The sequence below is a fragment of the Watersipora subatra genome, chromosome 5, assembly GCF_963576615.1.
Source record: "Watersipora subatra chromosome 5, tzWatSuba1.1, whole genome shotgun sequence".
NCBI lineage: Eukaryota > Metazoa > Bryozoa > Gymnolaemata > Cheilostomatida > Watersiporidae > Watersipora > Watersipora subatra.
Genome location: NC_088712.1, coordinates 30,376,242 through 30,394,679, shown reverse-complemented (window position 1 = coordinate 30,394,679; position 18,438 = coordinate 30,376,242). Strand labels below are relative to the sequence as shown.

At 34.9% G+C, this 18,438-nt stretch overlaps 1 protein-coding gene across 2 annotated transcripts in view; it reads left to right on the top strand.

The window, feature by feature from the left end:
* LOC137396369 (uncharacterized) overlaps positions 1-12,135 on the top strand; it is a 31,741-nt gene extending 19,606 nt beyond the window's left edge. For both annotated transcript variants that reach the window (XM_068082615.1, XM_068082616.1), the window contains exons 5-8: positions 1,577-1,625; positions 6,048-6,292; positions 7,915-8,182; positions 11,256-12,135. In XM_068082615.1, the coding sequence (XP_067938716.1) occupies positions 1,577-1,625; positions 6,048-6,292; positions 7,915-8,182; positions 11,256-11,870 (1,177 nt within the window). In that variant the 3' untranslated portion in view covers positions 11,871-12,135. The remainder of the gene's footprint in view (positions 1-1,576; positions 1,626-6,047; positions 6,293-7,914; positions 8,183-11,255) is intronic.
* The last annotated feature ends 6,303 nt before the right edge of the window (positions 12,136-18,438 follow it).

The window sequence follows — 18,438 nt, the reverse complement described above, 5'->3', positions numbered from 1 at the left end:
GAATAGGGTGTATATCAGCTGTCTTGTCTCCCATCTCCTTCTTCAGTCAACAGCTCTGAATGAATAGGGTGTGTATCAGCTGTCTTGTCTCCTGTCTCCCTCTCTGGTCTGGTTATTCTAAAGCCAGCTCTGCCCACTCTAGTTTGGTCAGCTTGCGACCAACTTTCTTGCTTCTTTCTGGTACCATGACGCCGTACTTTACACTAGGGACAAAACATCCCTGACTCGATGAAGGTGTGATAAGGAAAGGCAACTCCAATGTATGGTATTTCGGATTAAGATTTTTGAGTAGACCACTGTAAGCTCTTAAAAGTAAAATTGAGTTTTTGTTCTATTTAAATGAAAGCACACAACATTTGAGCAACGAAGGGTTGTCAGATTTATGTGTTGCTGGCTGTGAGTCCGGCAATGCCCAGGATTTCCTTCATTTTTGTATAGGGAACCTGCTTGCGGGTGTTCGAGAGGCTACTGCTCAGAAACCAGACAGAACTATGAAGCCAAATATTTAGTAATAGTGACCTAGCGGAAGGCATCAAGCAGATACATGTGCAGTTCGGATGAAATCAGCCAAAAATATGGAAGCACATCGTTTATGCAAATTAAGAAACGCACAAAAGCAGTGAAATTTGTTAACATAGATTTTATCATTTGTAATTCCAGGTAGTGATTTATTGTGATATTAGTTTGGCACAATAAATCACAGTTGTGGTAATAACAGTTGTTGAATTGATGTTTGCAAAAAGAAAGCTATGCGCAAATCAAGTAATTGGAACATAAAGACGCTGCTTCACAAATTTATGGAAGAGATATTATGGCAATGTGTCAAGGCTAGTCTCGAAATAAATTGGAAGATTTGTAAAATATTGTTAGGATACCATACGATCAGTTTAAAAATTTAAACATTTTTGTTGTTGATATACATTGTATATACTATATATATAGTATATACAATATGCTATATATCGTATATACTATATATAGTATATATAGTATATATATACTATATTTTGATATATATTATATATACTATATTTTGATATTCATTATATATACTATATTTTGATATATATACTACATGTACATATGCTATATTTTTATATATATACTATATATACTATGTTTTGATATACTACATATACTATATTTTATATATATACTATATTTTGATATATATATACTATATTTTGATATATATACTATATTTTGATATATATACTATATTTTGATATATATACTATATTTTGATATATACTATACATACTATATTTTAATATATATACTATAATTTGATATATATATTATATATACTATATTTTGATATATATATATATATATACTATATATATTAAAATTGAAGCCGTCATGTTTCTGTAAAATAAAATACTAGCAGTTTTTGAACCTGAATCTGAATTAATTTCTCAACGTTCCAAGTTGCCCTCGGCAAGATTTTGTATTCTCATCTTTTACAACCCTGTGCAGTTTATGCGCATTTATCATGATCTGCACTTTATTTGGGTGTTCACAAAACAGGAAGTACAAGATTTATTTTTCATAGTCAAATGTGCTTGTTTTGTAGTAAGAGTGTCATACAGTCAAAACCTGAATTTGACTTCTTAAAGGAGCAGGTAAGTTACTCACAAGATATGTTGAAGTACATATTTACTTCGGATTGTCATATACTGAAGCATATATTTACTATGGATTGTCATATACTGAAGCATATATTTACTATGGATTGTCATATGTTGAAGTATATATTTACTATGGATTGTCATATGTTGAAGTATATATTTACTATGGATTGTCATTTATTGAAGTATATATTTACTATAGATTGTCATATGTTGAAGTATATATTTACTATGGATTGTCATATGTTGAAGTATATATTTACTATGGATTGTCATGTGTTGAAGTATATATTTACTATGGATTGTCATTTATTGAAGTATATATTTACTATGGATTGTCATTTATTGAAGTATATATTTACTATGGATTGTCATATGTTGAAGTATATATTTACTATGGATTGTCATATTGAAGAATTTGTCTAAAGATTTTTGCTCGTTTTTCCATTAAATTTTCCTTTAATTTTAAGGAAAATATTGTCTTATACTGTTTTTCAACAAACAACAAACAGTTCTACTCAATCTAGTTTTTTAGGCTCTCCTCTGGTTTTAGAACTAGTATTCCGTCTCGGTAGAATCAAGCTGTAAATAATTGTTTGTAGTTGTTTTTATTTGCAAAACTGCCATGCTTAAACAAATTTCTTATCTTAAAGAATAGAGAAAGCATAATATTATTATGCTTTATTATTCATCTTGAGGTTTTGACTGATGTTCTAAAAAAAGAATCAAGGAGATTGACCAACCAGAAGCTGAGATATAGCCAGCCAAACACAGGTCTACAACAAAACAAGTGTTTTTGGTAATCATCAATATATGACGTATGAAATCGACTTGTGTGCCATTGGTCAATTAAGCCAACTAATGTGCTCTCCTATAACAATCACGGCGTTTTAATTAGTTTAATCCCCGGAAGTATAGAACAATCAAATTGGGCCTAACAATCATCGCTCCTAGAATTCCGAACCAGTCCCTCTGACGTGTAGATTAGTTTTAGCATAAAATAATTACACGCATCTATTATTTCGAAACATTTCGCTATCTTGCTAGTTCAGCTCAGTTTTGTTGTTCTCCTACTTAGCTTCCCTATTCAGACTCATCTTTAGCGTTGTTCAGATTTTTTTAACTATCGCTAATAAATGGAATCAATTAAATCAATCATCAATCCCGGTTATCATTTGGAATTTTCTACAAATTATATTAGTTACATCATTTATTCCATACGCAGTTATATTATTATTTTGTATAATATGCATTATGATTATTATATAAATCATAAAAAATAATCATAGATAAGATAATAGATCAATAGAAAAATCAAAAGTTATCGTTTTCTTTTCTTATAGCAAGAGCAGCACGGTCAAGTTAGTCTTTTTAAGATTATGGCTGTAGTGAACTTACAGTCTGTTAATAATGACGATAATCATGAAAATCAACTGAATGCTGCAGTAGATACACAGTAGAAAAATGATGAAGGAACAAAAAGTCCCATTCCTATTTCTTATTCTAAACAAACTGCAACTCGCAGACATCGCATATAGACTACACACGCGCCATTCGTTGAACAGATGATCTTCGGAGCATATCCGTGGAGATCGAGTTAAAATTTGAAGCACAATAGTCACAATCTGCTCTTCTGCTTTGAAAAATCATGACGAGGGATTGTGGGCCAATGCCTTCACCACACAATGTTTGGTTGATTTTTCTGAGAAACCAGAGCTAGTCTGTAAATTATTTACTATCGCGAAAAGCGTTTCACATCTCGTAGCCAAAACAATCATTATACATAACGGTGGTAAGGGTGCGCAACTCCGGCACATGACCATTAAGTCGATTTCATACGTCACAGTTTTCGGGATTTTCGAAGGGTTTTCCTCTGATTCTCTATTAGGTAGACCTGTGTTTGGCTGGCTATATCTCAGCTTCTAGTGGGTCAATCTCCTTGATTCTTTTTATAGAACATCAGTCAACACCTCAAGATAACTAATAAAGCATAATAATATTACGCTTTCTCTATTCTTTAAGTAGCAATTTGTTACAGGTGTCGCATACAAACATTTGGTCGATTTTCACATCAAACTTTTAAAAATTCGCGTGCTGAGCTAGTCATAAGTCGAGGTTTAACTGCTTCGGGTTGGACTTTATTGTATTTCATGAAAGCTATTCAAGATAAGAGGTTCCTCATATTATGTGAGTTTTCAGGTGATTAACAGTTGCAAATGGCTGGCTTATTGTGAGTGTAGGTCATTGTTAGTGTAAATCATCATTGGTGTAAGTCATCATTGGTGTAAGTCATCATTGGTGTAAGTCATCATTGGTGTAAGTCATCATTGGTGGAGGTCATTTTTAGTGTAAGTCATTGTTAGTGTAAGTCATTGTTGGTATAGATATGTTCATGCAGGTCATTGGATAATTGTAGAAACTGGACACTTTTGACTAACCCGTCTTCAAACAGACCTATTTCTTTTTCACTGCTTTGTATAAAGTTATTTTTCGGTTTCTCAAGCTTTGTAACTCGTTTTAAAAAAACCTAGTAATTGTCTTTTCTCCATAGTAATTTTAGGTCTGAAGCACTTGTCATTTCCATGCCTTTCATAGATTGCTGTGTGCATGAATAGCGATAAAGGTCTTATTTTATACACGTGTATGTGTGATTCACTTTATATATGTGTGATTCACTTTATATATGTGTGATTCACTTTATGTATGTGTGATTCACTTTATGTATGTGTGATTCACTTTATATATGTGTGATTCACTTTATGTATGTGTGATTCACTTTATGTATGTGTGATTCACTTTATGTATGTGTGATTCACTTTATGTATGTGTGATTCACTTTATGTATGTGTGATTCACTTTATGTATGTGTGATTCACTTTATATATGTGTGATTCACTTTATGTATGTGTGATTCACTTTATGTATGTGTGATTCACTTTATATATGTGTGATTCACTTTATGTATGTGTGATTCACTTTATGTATGTGTGATACACTTTATGTATGTGTGATTCACTTTATGTATGTGTGATTCACTTTATGTATGTGTGATTCACTTTATGTATGTGTGATTCACTTTATGTATGTGTGATTCACTTTATATATGTGTGATTCACTTTATGTATGTGTGATTCACTTTATGTATGTGTGATTCACTTTATATATGTGTGATTCACTTTATGTATGTGTGATTCACTTTATGTATGTGTGATACACTTTATGTATGTGTGATTCACTTTATGTATGTGTGATTCACTTTATGTATGTGTGATTCACTTTATGTATGTGTGATTCACTTTATGTATGTGTGATTCACTTTATGTATGTGTGATTCACTTTATGTATGTGTGATTCACTTTATATATGTGTGATTCACTTTATGTATGTGTGATTCACTTTATGTATGTGTGATTCACTTTATGTATGTGTGATTCACTTTATGTAATGATGTACTTTAAAGGTTGACTCGCAACAAAATTCACATTACAGTTATTTGGTATCAAAAAATTTACCATGTCTTACTCTGCCGTGTTGTAGGTTCAAAATATGTGGAAATATGATTATAAGCTCCTAAAAATTCAAAAATGAACAGTTAACCGCAGCCATCATGAAAAAGGCTGTAGGTTGGAATCCCTCTCAAAACGGCTCAAATGTGACGGAGTTGAACAAGATGCGCTTCTGTTTACACTTTCATGCAACCTCATTAGTCGAAATATGTTCACAAATATACTGATATATATATTGAAAATTGAAATATATATATTGAAAATACAAATATTTTCAATAAAACCATGTACATTGTCCTTACGCCGTCTATTTCAGTGTAAGTGTGCAGATACAACTATGCCTTAATCATTTCGTGCTCCTTTCATATACTTTCTTTCTTTTTACCCTCCGTCCCTTTTTCTTTGTCCTGCGTTCGATTTTTTTATTGCGGTCTTCTCAGTCATCCAGGCGTCCTCAACATTGGCCGAGCCTTCTCCTGTGTCTGGATGGCTCGGCCCTGTGACCGTGGTGGCCAGGAAGTCGATCACGCATGTGGCCCTGTGACCGTGGTGGCCAGGAGGTCGATCACTACGGTCATGGTGCTCTGCCGTAATGCTAGCAAGGCAGGCTTGCCAAAAGTTGCCAACGAACTTACATTGATTTCTCTTTGCTAGAGCAACTCATTGTTCTGCATACATAACCATAGATTATCATCACGTGCAACTGATAATCCCTGTCTATAATATGCACCAACTGCACACCTACATTCATCTATGTAATTCCTATGTAATTTTTCGTATCACATTGAAGTGTGGTTAAGTTATTATTGATTTACTGTGTTCTAGTGTGGCTGAAGGAGTAATTGCTGAAGGAGTAATAGCAATGGTAAATACAGTCAGTCCAGATGGTCCCCAACATTTCTTTTTGTAGGTGCAGCTCGTTCCTGATTTGAACACTAATGGCGCAGAGACATCGGGCATAGCTCCCAGTGAAAAGAGGAATTCCCTTACGAAACCTCCTCTCATCGCCACACCATCTTTACCAACAACTTGTCCATCAGCACCGGAGGAGACAACCCAGGCCTCGTCAGTTCTCTCAAGGAAACGCTCCCGTCCCACCACCTCTACCAGTGCAGCCGACAATAGTGACCCTGTGGATCCATTAAAACCTAAAAGGTAGCCTTCGTTGCGTACATCCCTTTGAACGTAACTGTGAGAATTCATTCCAAATGTTGTCCCTTTTTTGAGGTTATTCATTCGCATCAAGTTGATAAAGAAATGCATTGCTAGTTAGAAACTGGTACCTCAAAGTTTTGAGAAAAAAAGCTTTCTTTTTGCTGCGAGACTAAATTATTGACATACATGAGGTTTTCATTTAAACATTTAATATTGAAAGCTCGTGACATCGGCACTTAGCTGCCATTCTACGGCATCATATTTTTTCATGGCCTTTCCCGAGTTTTATTCACGTTGTAATACCTGTTGCCTCTACGGATCCTCCTGAATCCCGCTATACATTTGCTGCACATTTCTTTCCATACTCTCGTAGCCCTAATGAAAAACAATAAAATTTGTGAGATATTGCAGGTTCATACATGTATGTTGTGATAGTATTCAATTAGCTGGTGGCCAATACATGACCGTAGATTGTTTTATAGTTCTAAGGCTAAACACGCTTCGCCTGCTAATCTATGAGCAGCCGCAAACAGAAGATTCCTGCAGCTGAGGTCTTAGGCTAACGATCAAGCGTTAGGCTAATGACCTCGCCGCTGTAGGAATACTTTCATATGTTAGGGGCCCATCTATAGTTTGCCGGCAGTTTTAGCGGAGAGCTGCGCTATGCTGATGTTATAAGCTTGTTTACACACTAGTTATAATACTGATGGCTTCAGTTAGCCCCCAAATTCCTAACACCGCATACTTGCAGTATGCTAATCATGGGCGGCTCGCTATATGTAGAAACTAGCTGGGAGATGAGCTCAATCATCCACTTTACCCTCGCTGACGCCATACCTATAATCATTAGGGACATTTTCAATGCGAGAAGCATTCGTTGTTGGATTCAATTTGTGTTTATCATCCACTAATATATCTAATCGACCTGTTACGGGCTAGCCTTCCAATATGCCTATTTGAGTGCTGATTGGTAGCATATGTTTCAATCAGCATGTGTTTCAATCGCACTCTCATACGATAAATTAAAATCTTTTTGTCTCCTTGTGGAGTTGTCTTTACGATATATCTCTACATCAATAGATTGATGCGCGGTGTTATATAGAATATATATGGTGATCACACGCAGCTCATATTCAAAATGTCTCTCGAGTCTCAAGTACAGCACGGATTGTAAATGAATAAACGCAGCTGGATACAGTTTGGGTAGCCGTAAACCTTAGGGCTTAGCTTGCGTTCTACAATTTTCAAATCACCAATTTTATCCATTTCCAGACTTTTATAAAATAATCAAAACTATCTCTTTTTTTATGAAGTGTTTATTGCCTCCTACATCATCATCATGCCTTAATTTCTTGATCAAGTCTACTCATTCACCGGAATTGGATATCAGTAGATTTGTTCTAGAAAACTCTTCCAGTCAGCTTTGTGTTAGGCATTACCATTAATGTGACCATAGCCAACGGGTTGGAGGTGTGCAGTTTATCATCGCAGGCTTTCTTGTAAGCGCGTGGTCAGATTACATGATGTGCAATCACTGCAATGCGATAAACAAATAGTTTACAGATAGTTTCTCTCGCAGATAAGTTGGACAAGTTTTTAGCGGCTCCTGTTTTTTTTTATAGAAAGCGAGGCCGGCCTCCAAAAATTCGACCATTGGAGGGTATTGAAGGTGTCAAGCCACAGCCTGGGCTGGTTTCAAAGCCAATTATACCAACACCGATAAAGCCTGTTCCCGCAGCAGTGCTGCCGGTCGACAGCGCTGTGCACCCACTGTCAGCTCCTGCGGTGCACCAGCCCAAGTCTGAGCCCACATCTGTTTCATCAGCTCCATACAGTTCTACAAGCAATGGAAACTCGGCAGGACCGACAGCATCATTGCTCATCGAACCGGTATAAGCCACTGATAGTTCTATGTTAGTCTTCTGTGGACCTCAGTCTATGTAATTTATTAATATGACCAGGTGTCTAGTTACATCTCTATAAGTTAGTCTTCTGTAGGCCTCAGTCTATGTAATTTATAAATACGATCAGGTTACATGTCTAAAAATTTTATATAAAATCAATGCTGGACATGGCATAATAGTTGAGAATAATAATAAAATACATAATTTAGAGTAAAAAAGGAACAATAAAAGCTGAAAAGATAAAACGCCAGTTAACTACAGAAGTGTGTCATCTACAGTAGAGAGGAGACAATAATGAACTGTGACCTGGCGTACAATCACACAGCATTTGAGTTCTACTAACAGCTAATGAAGGGTGTAGACAGTATTAAAAGCGCTTACACTAAATATTATATAAACTGGCTATTAGACTGGTTGAAGTGCTGGTGTACCATAGCAGCTCTGAAACTGAAAGTAGGAATGGCTGGCAGCAATGGCTGGCCGCAATGGCTAATGAAGTATAAAACTGCCTGTTGATGAATTATAATAATAGTAATACTACTAATAATAATAGTAATAATAGATAGCAACAACAGCACAATAACATCTCGACAGTTAATTTCTCACAAAGATGAAGTCAGTTTGTGTTTCATTTAGCCAGAGGCTGTACATCTGCAATGGCAGTAGATCAATATGCGTTCCAGCGCGGTGTTTTGTGATATTGACATTATAAACGAAGTGGGATATATTTCTTCTAATTTGGAACACTGATAAACACTTGAGTTACGAATACGCAATGGGTTTTACTTCAACAGGTTATGGCCATTTGCTGAAACACGCAAGAAGTAGCGGTTTTAATATTTGTCTCAGCGATGTAGTTGAAAGCAGCTGTTGCTCCTAGTCGGATTGTTAATAGAAATGTTTGTATTTCAGTGGGCATGCAATAAATATAGACAAAAGTGCATTTTCTATTCCAAAATGGCCGTCATTTAAATTAGCTGGTTTTTTCATAGCAAAAAAGAATTCGAAAATTATTTCAACTGGGTAAGCTTAAAAATTTAATAAATCAAAAGGAAATTAGAAATTTTAAATGTAAAAGGGGTTAAAATCCGTACGACAAATATTATTATAAAAGGATCCATGACTCTATTGAAATAACTCTGCACTGTCAGATTTTTAATTGAATCTAGTCTCCTCGACCTTGACTTCTGAAATGAAGAAAGTTTATGCTTTGAGCACTCACCTTTTCAACCAGTAAGAATGAAGGCGAAGAATAAAGCTTACTGGGCATATCACTTACATTGTCGCTGAAGTGATCACTTACAGTGCAAAATGATTAGCACAGAATTTGGCTTAAATACAATATGAGCATATCGGCTAGTGTACACTGAGCTGTATACATTGTGCAATTATAACAGGTGTATAGGATAGGCCTATATCAGATTCTGATAAGTAAAGAGAGGTGGATGATAAGCTCCTAGCATTCACGTTCCAACAGCATCAAAAGTACGAATTGGCAACCCCAAGTTCGTCGTTAATTGAAAGATCTCATCTCAGCTTGTCTTTAAAAGCATAAATCTATACATCATTTTAAATCTTAAAGTATACCCTTTTCATTAAATAAATAAATAAAAATATTTTGTTCTCTAATTACAAAGAGTTACAAGCTACTCAATGCTCTAAACCCAAAACTCGGATCAAACTCACCAACCGTTTCATATCTCGAAAAGGCTCTGAAGTTTTCTAATCTCTTCCAAGTCATACATAGAATGCAGGAAACGCGTTGAGGATTTTGCATAGTTTTGCTGTACTAAACGTTTCAGCCTTTGCAGAGGCCCAAGATAATAAAAGATCTCTCCAAATTGTTACGTTTAAACCTATTGAATTAAATGGAGTTTTACTTGCTCAATAATTCCTGATGTTTTTCATTTTTCTTGCTGATCACTAATGTCAATAAAAGTTTATATATACATACAGTAAAACTAGGTGTAGTAAGAACCAATCAGAGGTGTGGTAAGAAACAATCAGAGGTGTGTTAAGAAACAATCAGAGGTGGGGTAAGAACCAATCAGAAGTGGGGTAAGAACCAATCAGAAGTGGGGTAAGAACTAGTCAGAGGTGGGGTAAGAACCAATCAGAGGTGTGTTAAGAACCAATCAGAGGTGTGGTAAGAACCAACAGAAGTGTGTTAAGAACCAATCAGAGGTGTGGTAAGAACCAATCAGAGGTGTGTTAAGAACTAATCAGAGGTGTTTTAAGAACCAATCAGAGGTGTGGTAAGAACCAATCAGAGGTGGGGTAAGAACCAATCAGAGGTGTGTTAAGAACCAATCCGAGGTGTGGTAAGAACCAACAGAAGTGTGTTAAGAACCAATCAGAGGTGTGGTAAGAACCAATCAGAGGTGTGTTAAGAACCAATCAGAGGTGTGGTAAGAACCAATCAGAGGTCTGTTAAGAACCAATCAGAGGTGTGTTAAGAACCAATCAGAGGTGTGTTAAGGACCAATCAGAGGTGCGTTAAGGACCAATCAGAGTTACTATATTGAATTGAAGTCATTTTGACGACCTTCATGTACACAAAAGTTGTTACTGGTGGATTTACCTGACATAAGGAAAAGGCATAAATGGGAAAGTTGGAGATGGCTCAAACTAATCTCCCATTTATGCCTTGTCCAGTCATGAACCGGGCTTGATGGATGGTCCCATAGTTTCAACAATTGACAGCAATAAAATAATTGAATTTGTTTCTAAACGGTTAGGAATGACCTTGCTTGGCCACAATGCTTTCATTATCTCATGCATTGTGATGTTACCATCTTTACATAGCAGTGTTCTGTTCATCTTTGATAGGCCTCCGATGCAGTCCCCATCAGGCTTAACTTATGACAAGATTGTTAAAGCTGGGAACTTGACAAACTTTGCCTTGTAACCGCAAACAGGGAAGATAATAGGGGATTCATACAATTAGCACCCCTGCTAAAATGCTGATTACTATAAAATTATGAAAATCCGGAATATCTATGCATAATTTTATAGCTATGATTTGCGAGCATCGAATTTTTGTATGTTGAATATTCTAGAAAAGGCATCCAACAGCTAACGGTGATGTAATGGCCGGAAAAGTTGCAATCAGCACTGTTACACCTCAGACAGCATCTTCTTTTTTCCAAGCCTCATTGGGAGCGGTTAACACTGTGGCAACCACATCGTCTCCTGAGCGCATCATAAATTCACAGCCTAGTTCTAGTGCATCTGCCACGCCTCTCATCTACATGGGCTATAAATGTGTTGGAAGCAGCCCTTTAGCTACTCCTGGAATGGTTTCGGCTGTCGGCATTGGATCGCATAGGTTACCAAGCATACCAGCAAATTTAGTTCAGACTCTACCAACAAACAAATCTGTAGCCCCTAATTCAGTCTCCAGTGAAATGGAACAAGCTCAATTGAGCGAAGTAGACAGCGAAGGCTCCGTCGTCGAAAGCATTTTTGAAACAAATACGACGATGGGGTTGCCTGCCAGTACTAGAGCTCTGCTTATACGACCTGCTCATACAGGAAATGAGGTCATTCGCTATAATGACCCATTACACGGGCTCAACTTGTCAAATTCTCATGGCCATGGTAATGCCATGTATAACAATCTGTCCCCAACTTCACAACCTATTAATCTCTCGACTAAGTTAGATTCTACTTGACAATGATATTATGCCTCTTAGATCCACCATCTTTTTCTGTATCTTTGTCACCCATGATGATTGCAAATGTTGTATTAAACTATATAGTGGCCATCCCGTTGGAATGTCTTGCAGCCTTCAAAAATCTTGAATGAATGATTTTTTTCTGAGTCGATGTTGCAAATTTCCTACACATTGTATATTATCTTTGAAGTATGCTTTTTTCTTGCGCATGCATACCTGAAATATTTTAATCGCCGAGTCATTGGACACTTTATGTATATAAATAAATGTACATAGAGGAATCTCATATGTTTAGCTCTGAATTAAAAACTCAGTGTTTTTCTGAAATGATGGCGAGTCAAAAGCTTAACTTGCCGATGTCTGGAAATATGTTAGTGTGTTAAAGAATGGTTGATCAACATACTATACTTGGGTTAGAAAACAGGGCTAGTCAGGATATTATTGCACACCGCACAAATTCGCCCGTTGATCAGGAATTTTTATGGGTTCAAATAGATCTGAGTAAAAAGAAATTACTTTGGCATGAAACGTTAACATGATTTCTTGTTGGATATGTTTTCTCTCGCAGGAGCAAACAAACTTGTGGGCTATGTTTAAGACTATAATGTTTATTGCCTCTGATAATTTTTTATGGTGCGAGTGTAGAGTTCGCCAACATCTGTATAGTATTGATATTCATTGTACTAGTGGATATTTCATGACGTTTGACATTCCATTACCTAATGGGAACATAAAGAATACATACGTTTTCTCATTATGTTCTATCTGGCCGTGACCAGTGCGTTAAATATGAAAAGGTTTATCTACTTGAGCCACCAAGAAATATGGAAATGATCTCATACGCCATTAGATATAGGGAAAAAGTCTCACACACTAGTAGTAATAGGTAAAGAGTCTCACACACTAATAGTAATAGAGTCTCACACACTAGTAGTAATAGAGTCTCACACACTAGTAGTAATAGAGTCTCACACACTAGTAGTAATAGTCTCACACACTAGTAGTAATAGAGTCTCAGACACTAGTAGTAATAGGTAAAGAGTCTCACACACTAGTAGTAATAGGTAAAGAGTCTCACACACTGGTAGTAATAGGTAGAGTCTCACACACTAGTAGTAATAGGTAGAGTCTCACACACTAGTAGTAATAGGTAAAGAGTCTCACACACTAGCAGTAATAGGTAAAGAGTCGCACACACTAATAGTAATAGGTAGAGTCTCACACACTAGTAGTAATAGGTAGAGAGTCTCAGACACTAGTAGTAATAGGTAGAGAGTCTCACACACTAGTAGTAATAGGTAAAGAGTCTCACACACTAGTAGTAATAGGGAGTCTCACACACTAGTAGTAATAGGTAAAGAGTCTCACACACTAGTAGTAATAGGTAGAGTCTCACACACCAGTAGTAATAGGTAGTCTCACACACTAGTAGTAATAGGTAGAGAGTCTCACACACTAGTAGTAATAGGTAGAGAGACTCACACACTAGTAGTAATACGTAGAGAGTCTCACACACTAGTAGTAATAGGTAGAGAGTCTCACACACTAGTAGTAATAGGTAGAGAGTCTCACACACTAGTAGTAATAGGTAGAGAGTCTCACACACTAGTAGTAATAGGTAAAGAGTCTCACACACTAGTAGTAATAGGTAGAGAGTCTCACACACTAGTAGTAATAGGTAGAGAGTCTATTGGCAAAGACTCAAGTATGTAGGTAAACTAATAGATTCCGCAGAGGCTTATAGATGATATACTTGAGAGCTTAGAGATATATTGTATTTATCAAGGTTACATACATATATTGAGCTGAAGTAGCAGTCTGTTTGTCTAACAATTACAATATTTAATGTACTCCCCTATACGAAGCCTAAATGGCTACCAAATATTCTCTGACGTAATCAATCAGCCCCTCATGGCTCATCCATAACTGGTAGTTGTTTGATTCAGGCCAAAACTACCTTTAAACACTGTGTGTATTTTAATAATTGTATCAACTAGCAATTTATTTATTCTAATAATTGTATCAACTAACAATTTATTTATTCTAATAATTGTATCAACTAACAATTTATTTATTCTAATAATTGTATCAACTAGCAATTTATTTATTCTAATAATTGCATCAACTAGCATTTTATTCTAATAATTGTATCAACTAGCAATTTATTTATTCTAATAATTGTATCAACTAGCATTTTATTTATTCTAAAATTTAGATTTAATAGAGTGTAACAAGTTGGTCGCTAGCATTTCCCAGATTGAGTATGAAGGCAAATTACAGCTTCAGAGTTTCCTTCTGTTTCAGGGAAGTTCAGTTGGCAGCACAGGGAGGTTTATAGCATCTGCTGCATATCAGCCTTAGATATCAGCCTTAGATATTAGCTTTAGATATTTGCAATATTCCAGTCCATGAGTGCTACTAATATAGATAGCTATGAGTTTCTAATGAGCGAATGTATGCTGATTGGATAATTCTGTCCAGTTTCTATTGTAATATTACTCTCCGCTCATTAGTAAAATATATTGCTTGCTTAAGGATACGACTATTGCAGAAATGGAGGGATCCTGACTGGCAGTTGTGCAAGTTGGTCATTATAAGCTCACTCCACAATCTTCTATATTCGGTACAGCAGTAGAATAACACCTGCATAGCTAGTCAGTGCTCATGTCGAGGTTAATGCTCCATATGCAGACGGCTAGTCGGTTAAAATAACAAAATTGTTCCATTTATCTAAGCTATCAAAATATACTAACCTCCAATCTTAGCATGAGGCGCATTGGGGTCATTAGGCGGGCGATACCGGCTTGCATTGCACCTGTTCCCCACAAGTGGTCGCAAAAAGGCTACGAAAAAGTAATAATGGAAATTTGTTTGCAAAGATCAGGGTATGACGCAATGTATTGTGAATGACTGCACTTACATGTAGGACTCTCCTGTGTCTATGACTCTATGTAAGAGTTAATGCTTTATATAACATGTAAGAGTTAATGCTTTATATAACATGTAAGAGTTAATGCTTTATATAACACGTAAGAGTTAATGCTTTATATAACACGTAGGAGTTAATACTTTATATAACATGTAAGAGTTAATGTTTTATATAACATGTAAGAGTTAATGCTTTATATAACACGTAGGAGTTAATATTTTATATAACACGTAAGAGTTAATGTTTTGTATAACATGTAAGAGTTAATGCTTTATATAACATGTAAGAGTTAATGCTTTATATAACATGTAAAAGTTAATGCTTTATATAACATGTAAAAGTTAATACTTTATATAACATGTAAAAGTTAATGCTTTATATAACATGTAAAAGTTAATGCTTTATATAACATGTAAAAGTTAATGCTTTATATAACATGTAAAAGTTAATACTTTATATAACATGTAAAAGTTAATGTTTTGTATAACATGTAAGAGTTAATGCTTTATATAACATGTAAGAGTTAATACTTTATATAACATGTAAGAGTTAATACTTTATATAACATGTAAGAGTTAATGCTTTATATAACATGTAAGAGTTAATGCTTTATATAACACGTAAGAGTTAATGCTTTATATAACACGTAGGAGTTAATACTTTATATAACATGTAAGAGTTAATGTTTTATATAACATGTAAAAGTTAATGCTTTATATAACATGTAAAAGTTAATGCTTTATATAACATGTAAAAGTTAATGCTTTATATAACGTGTAAAAGTTAATACTTTATATAACATGTAAAAGTTAATACTTTATATAACATGTAAAAGTTAATGTTTTGTATAACATGTAAGAGTTAATGCTTTATATAACATGTAAGAGTTAATACTTTATATAACACGTAAGAGTTAATACATTATATAACGTGTAAGAGTTAATACTTTATATAACATGTAAGAGTTAATACTTTATATAACATGTAAGAGTTAATACATTATATAACATGTAAGAGTTAATACTTTATATAACATGTAAGAGTTAATACATTATATAACATGTAAGAGTTAATACTTTATATAACATGTAAGAGTTAACACATTATATAACATGTAAGAGTTAATGCTTTATATAACACGTAAGAGTTAATGCTTTGCATAACATGTAAGAGTTAATACATTATATAACATGTAAGAGTTAATGCTTTATATAACATGTATAACCTTCTGTTTGCTTCTAGTAAATAATTGCTTGCTTTAAACTAGTTGCAAGGAAATTACTAAATGTTTAAATATACATAGCGAGAGACACTCTAATTATATATTTAAAACAAATTTGCCTTACAATATGTCTTTGGTTTTAATATAAAGTTATATCATCGTGAATAGAGTTATGCAGACAATATGCTGACGCGAAGAAGCGTAACTTCTAAACACTTAAGCTATGCAATTGATAGCCTTATTACTTATATTAAACAACCAATCAAAGCAAAACTAGCTTATGCAGATTAGCTACTTCAGCCCTCTCAAGCACCTGCTGCAGTAAGTCGCTAGACCATATATGGAAAGACAGCTGAATGGCTATTAAATGACATTGGATAAATGACATAGCAATTGTGGTGGCTACAATTTGATACCTAATATGCATTTTCTAACCATTCATATGATATTGTGACACTCATTATGATTATCTGTTGTGTCATCAATAAGGAGGCCTTGCTTAGTGCAGATACAAATTTTGTAGGCAAGTTGTCAAGCTATCCTAGGATTTAAAACTATTCAAGTAAATGTACAATATGGTAACATTTTAAATTATAACATAGCTAATGCATTTATTCATTCCAATCTATATGGCTTTTTATAGGTTCTTTGGCTATGTGAAAGATCACATGATTAAAAACCTAACTTTGTCCCAGCTGATTGTAGTACAACGCTTGTCTTATTCAGATGTTCTGATTTAATTTGTACAAAACATCTTATATGCAATATATGAATTTTGTTACTAATCTATGTTATGCGAGTTTTAGTTAAAACAACATGACCGAGGTAGCAGAGCATTGTTTTCCATGTTAATATGCATCATCTGCTAAGGTACTACATGTAGCTCTAATGATGTGGCAATGAATTAAGCAGACATTATATACAATATACCATCTGAACTGCGTTTATTTTCTTGTGAGCAGTTTCTTGCAGATGAACATATCAGGGGGTAGATATGTGGTAGATATCAGGGGTTAGATATCAGGTGGTAGATATCAAGTGGTAGATATCAGGGGGTAGATATCAGGTGGTAGATATCAAGTGGTAGATATCAGGTGGTAGATATCAGGTGGTAGATATCAGGTGGTAGATATCAGGTGGTAGATATCAGGTGGTAGATATCAGGGGGTAGATATCAGGGGGTAGATATCAGGTGGTAGATATCAGGTGGTATGTATCAGGTGGTAGATATCAGGTGGTAGATATCAGGTGGTAGATATCAGGTGGTAGATATCAGGTGGCAGATATCAGGTGGTAGATATCAGGTGGTACATTGATGATAGTGTGATTATAAATTTATCATATTATATTGTACTATATGATATCATATTATACTAGTACACTTGGCAGTCTCTTGCGTCATGAGATATCATACTGAGTAATCAGTATGTTTATATTTATTCAGTGCTGCAGCACTGTAGTAGAGTAGTGTAGTGGTTGGTACTCAGTAAGTGAAACAGGGTGTTCCGAGTTCAATTCCCACGTGAGCCAATTTTTTTGTTCCTCAGTCTTAGCGTGGCATCAGACAGACGGAGAAACGGACACTGCTCTTATTATAGTAAAGATTATATTTTACTTTATTTCATAAACTAAAACATATTATACTAATTTATGTTATATCGTATTTTATTATATTATATATATGAAAACATATATACATAAATATTACATTATGTAATATTGTATTGTATTATGTTAAACTATATATAGAAATTCTTTCCTTTTTTGCTTAAAATGCTCCAGGGATATCAAAGCAGTCGAATCATGGATATCAGGAAGCGTGCTCTACCGTCTACTCGTTATACCGTCTACTCGTTAAACCATCTACTCGTTATATCGTCTACTCGTTATACCGTCTACTCGTTATATCGTCTACTTGTTATACCGTCTACTCGTTATACCGCCCACTCGTTATACGGTCTACTCGTTATACCATCTACTCGTTATACTGTCTACTCGTTATACCGTCTACTTGCTATATCGTCTACTTATTATACCGTCTACTTGTTATACCGTCTACTTGTTATACCGTCTACTTGTTATACCGTCTATTTGTTATACTTGTTATACCATGCCATCGGAATAACCTTTTTCCGTTATACATAGAATCTTAAGTTTAAAGGGCCCTTTTCTAGCTTCAGTCTAGTTTGTGGTAAACCAGATGGATGTTCGGTGTTGTTCGGGTAATAAAACAATCTTTTTTCAGAAAACTTATTTTCATTCAACATATACAACATTTCCATTCTAATTTTTAAACTTCATATCATGGGAAAAGTGTTTTTTGTGCAGTTAAAATGAATTTTTAAAAAACCAGTACATGGAAGTGTGTGTATAAAATAGTTACTGTTGCAGCAGAAGCTCGTTGTATTTCAAGC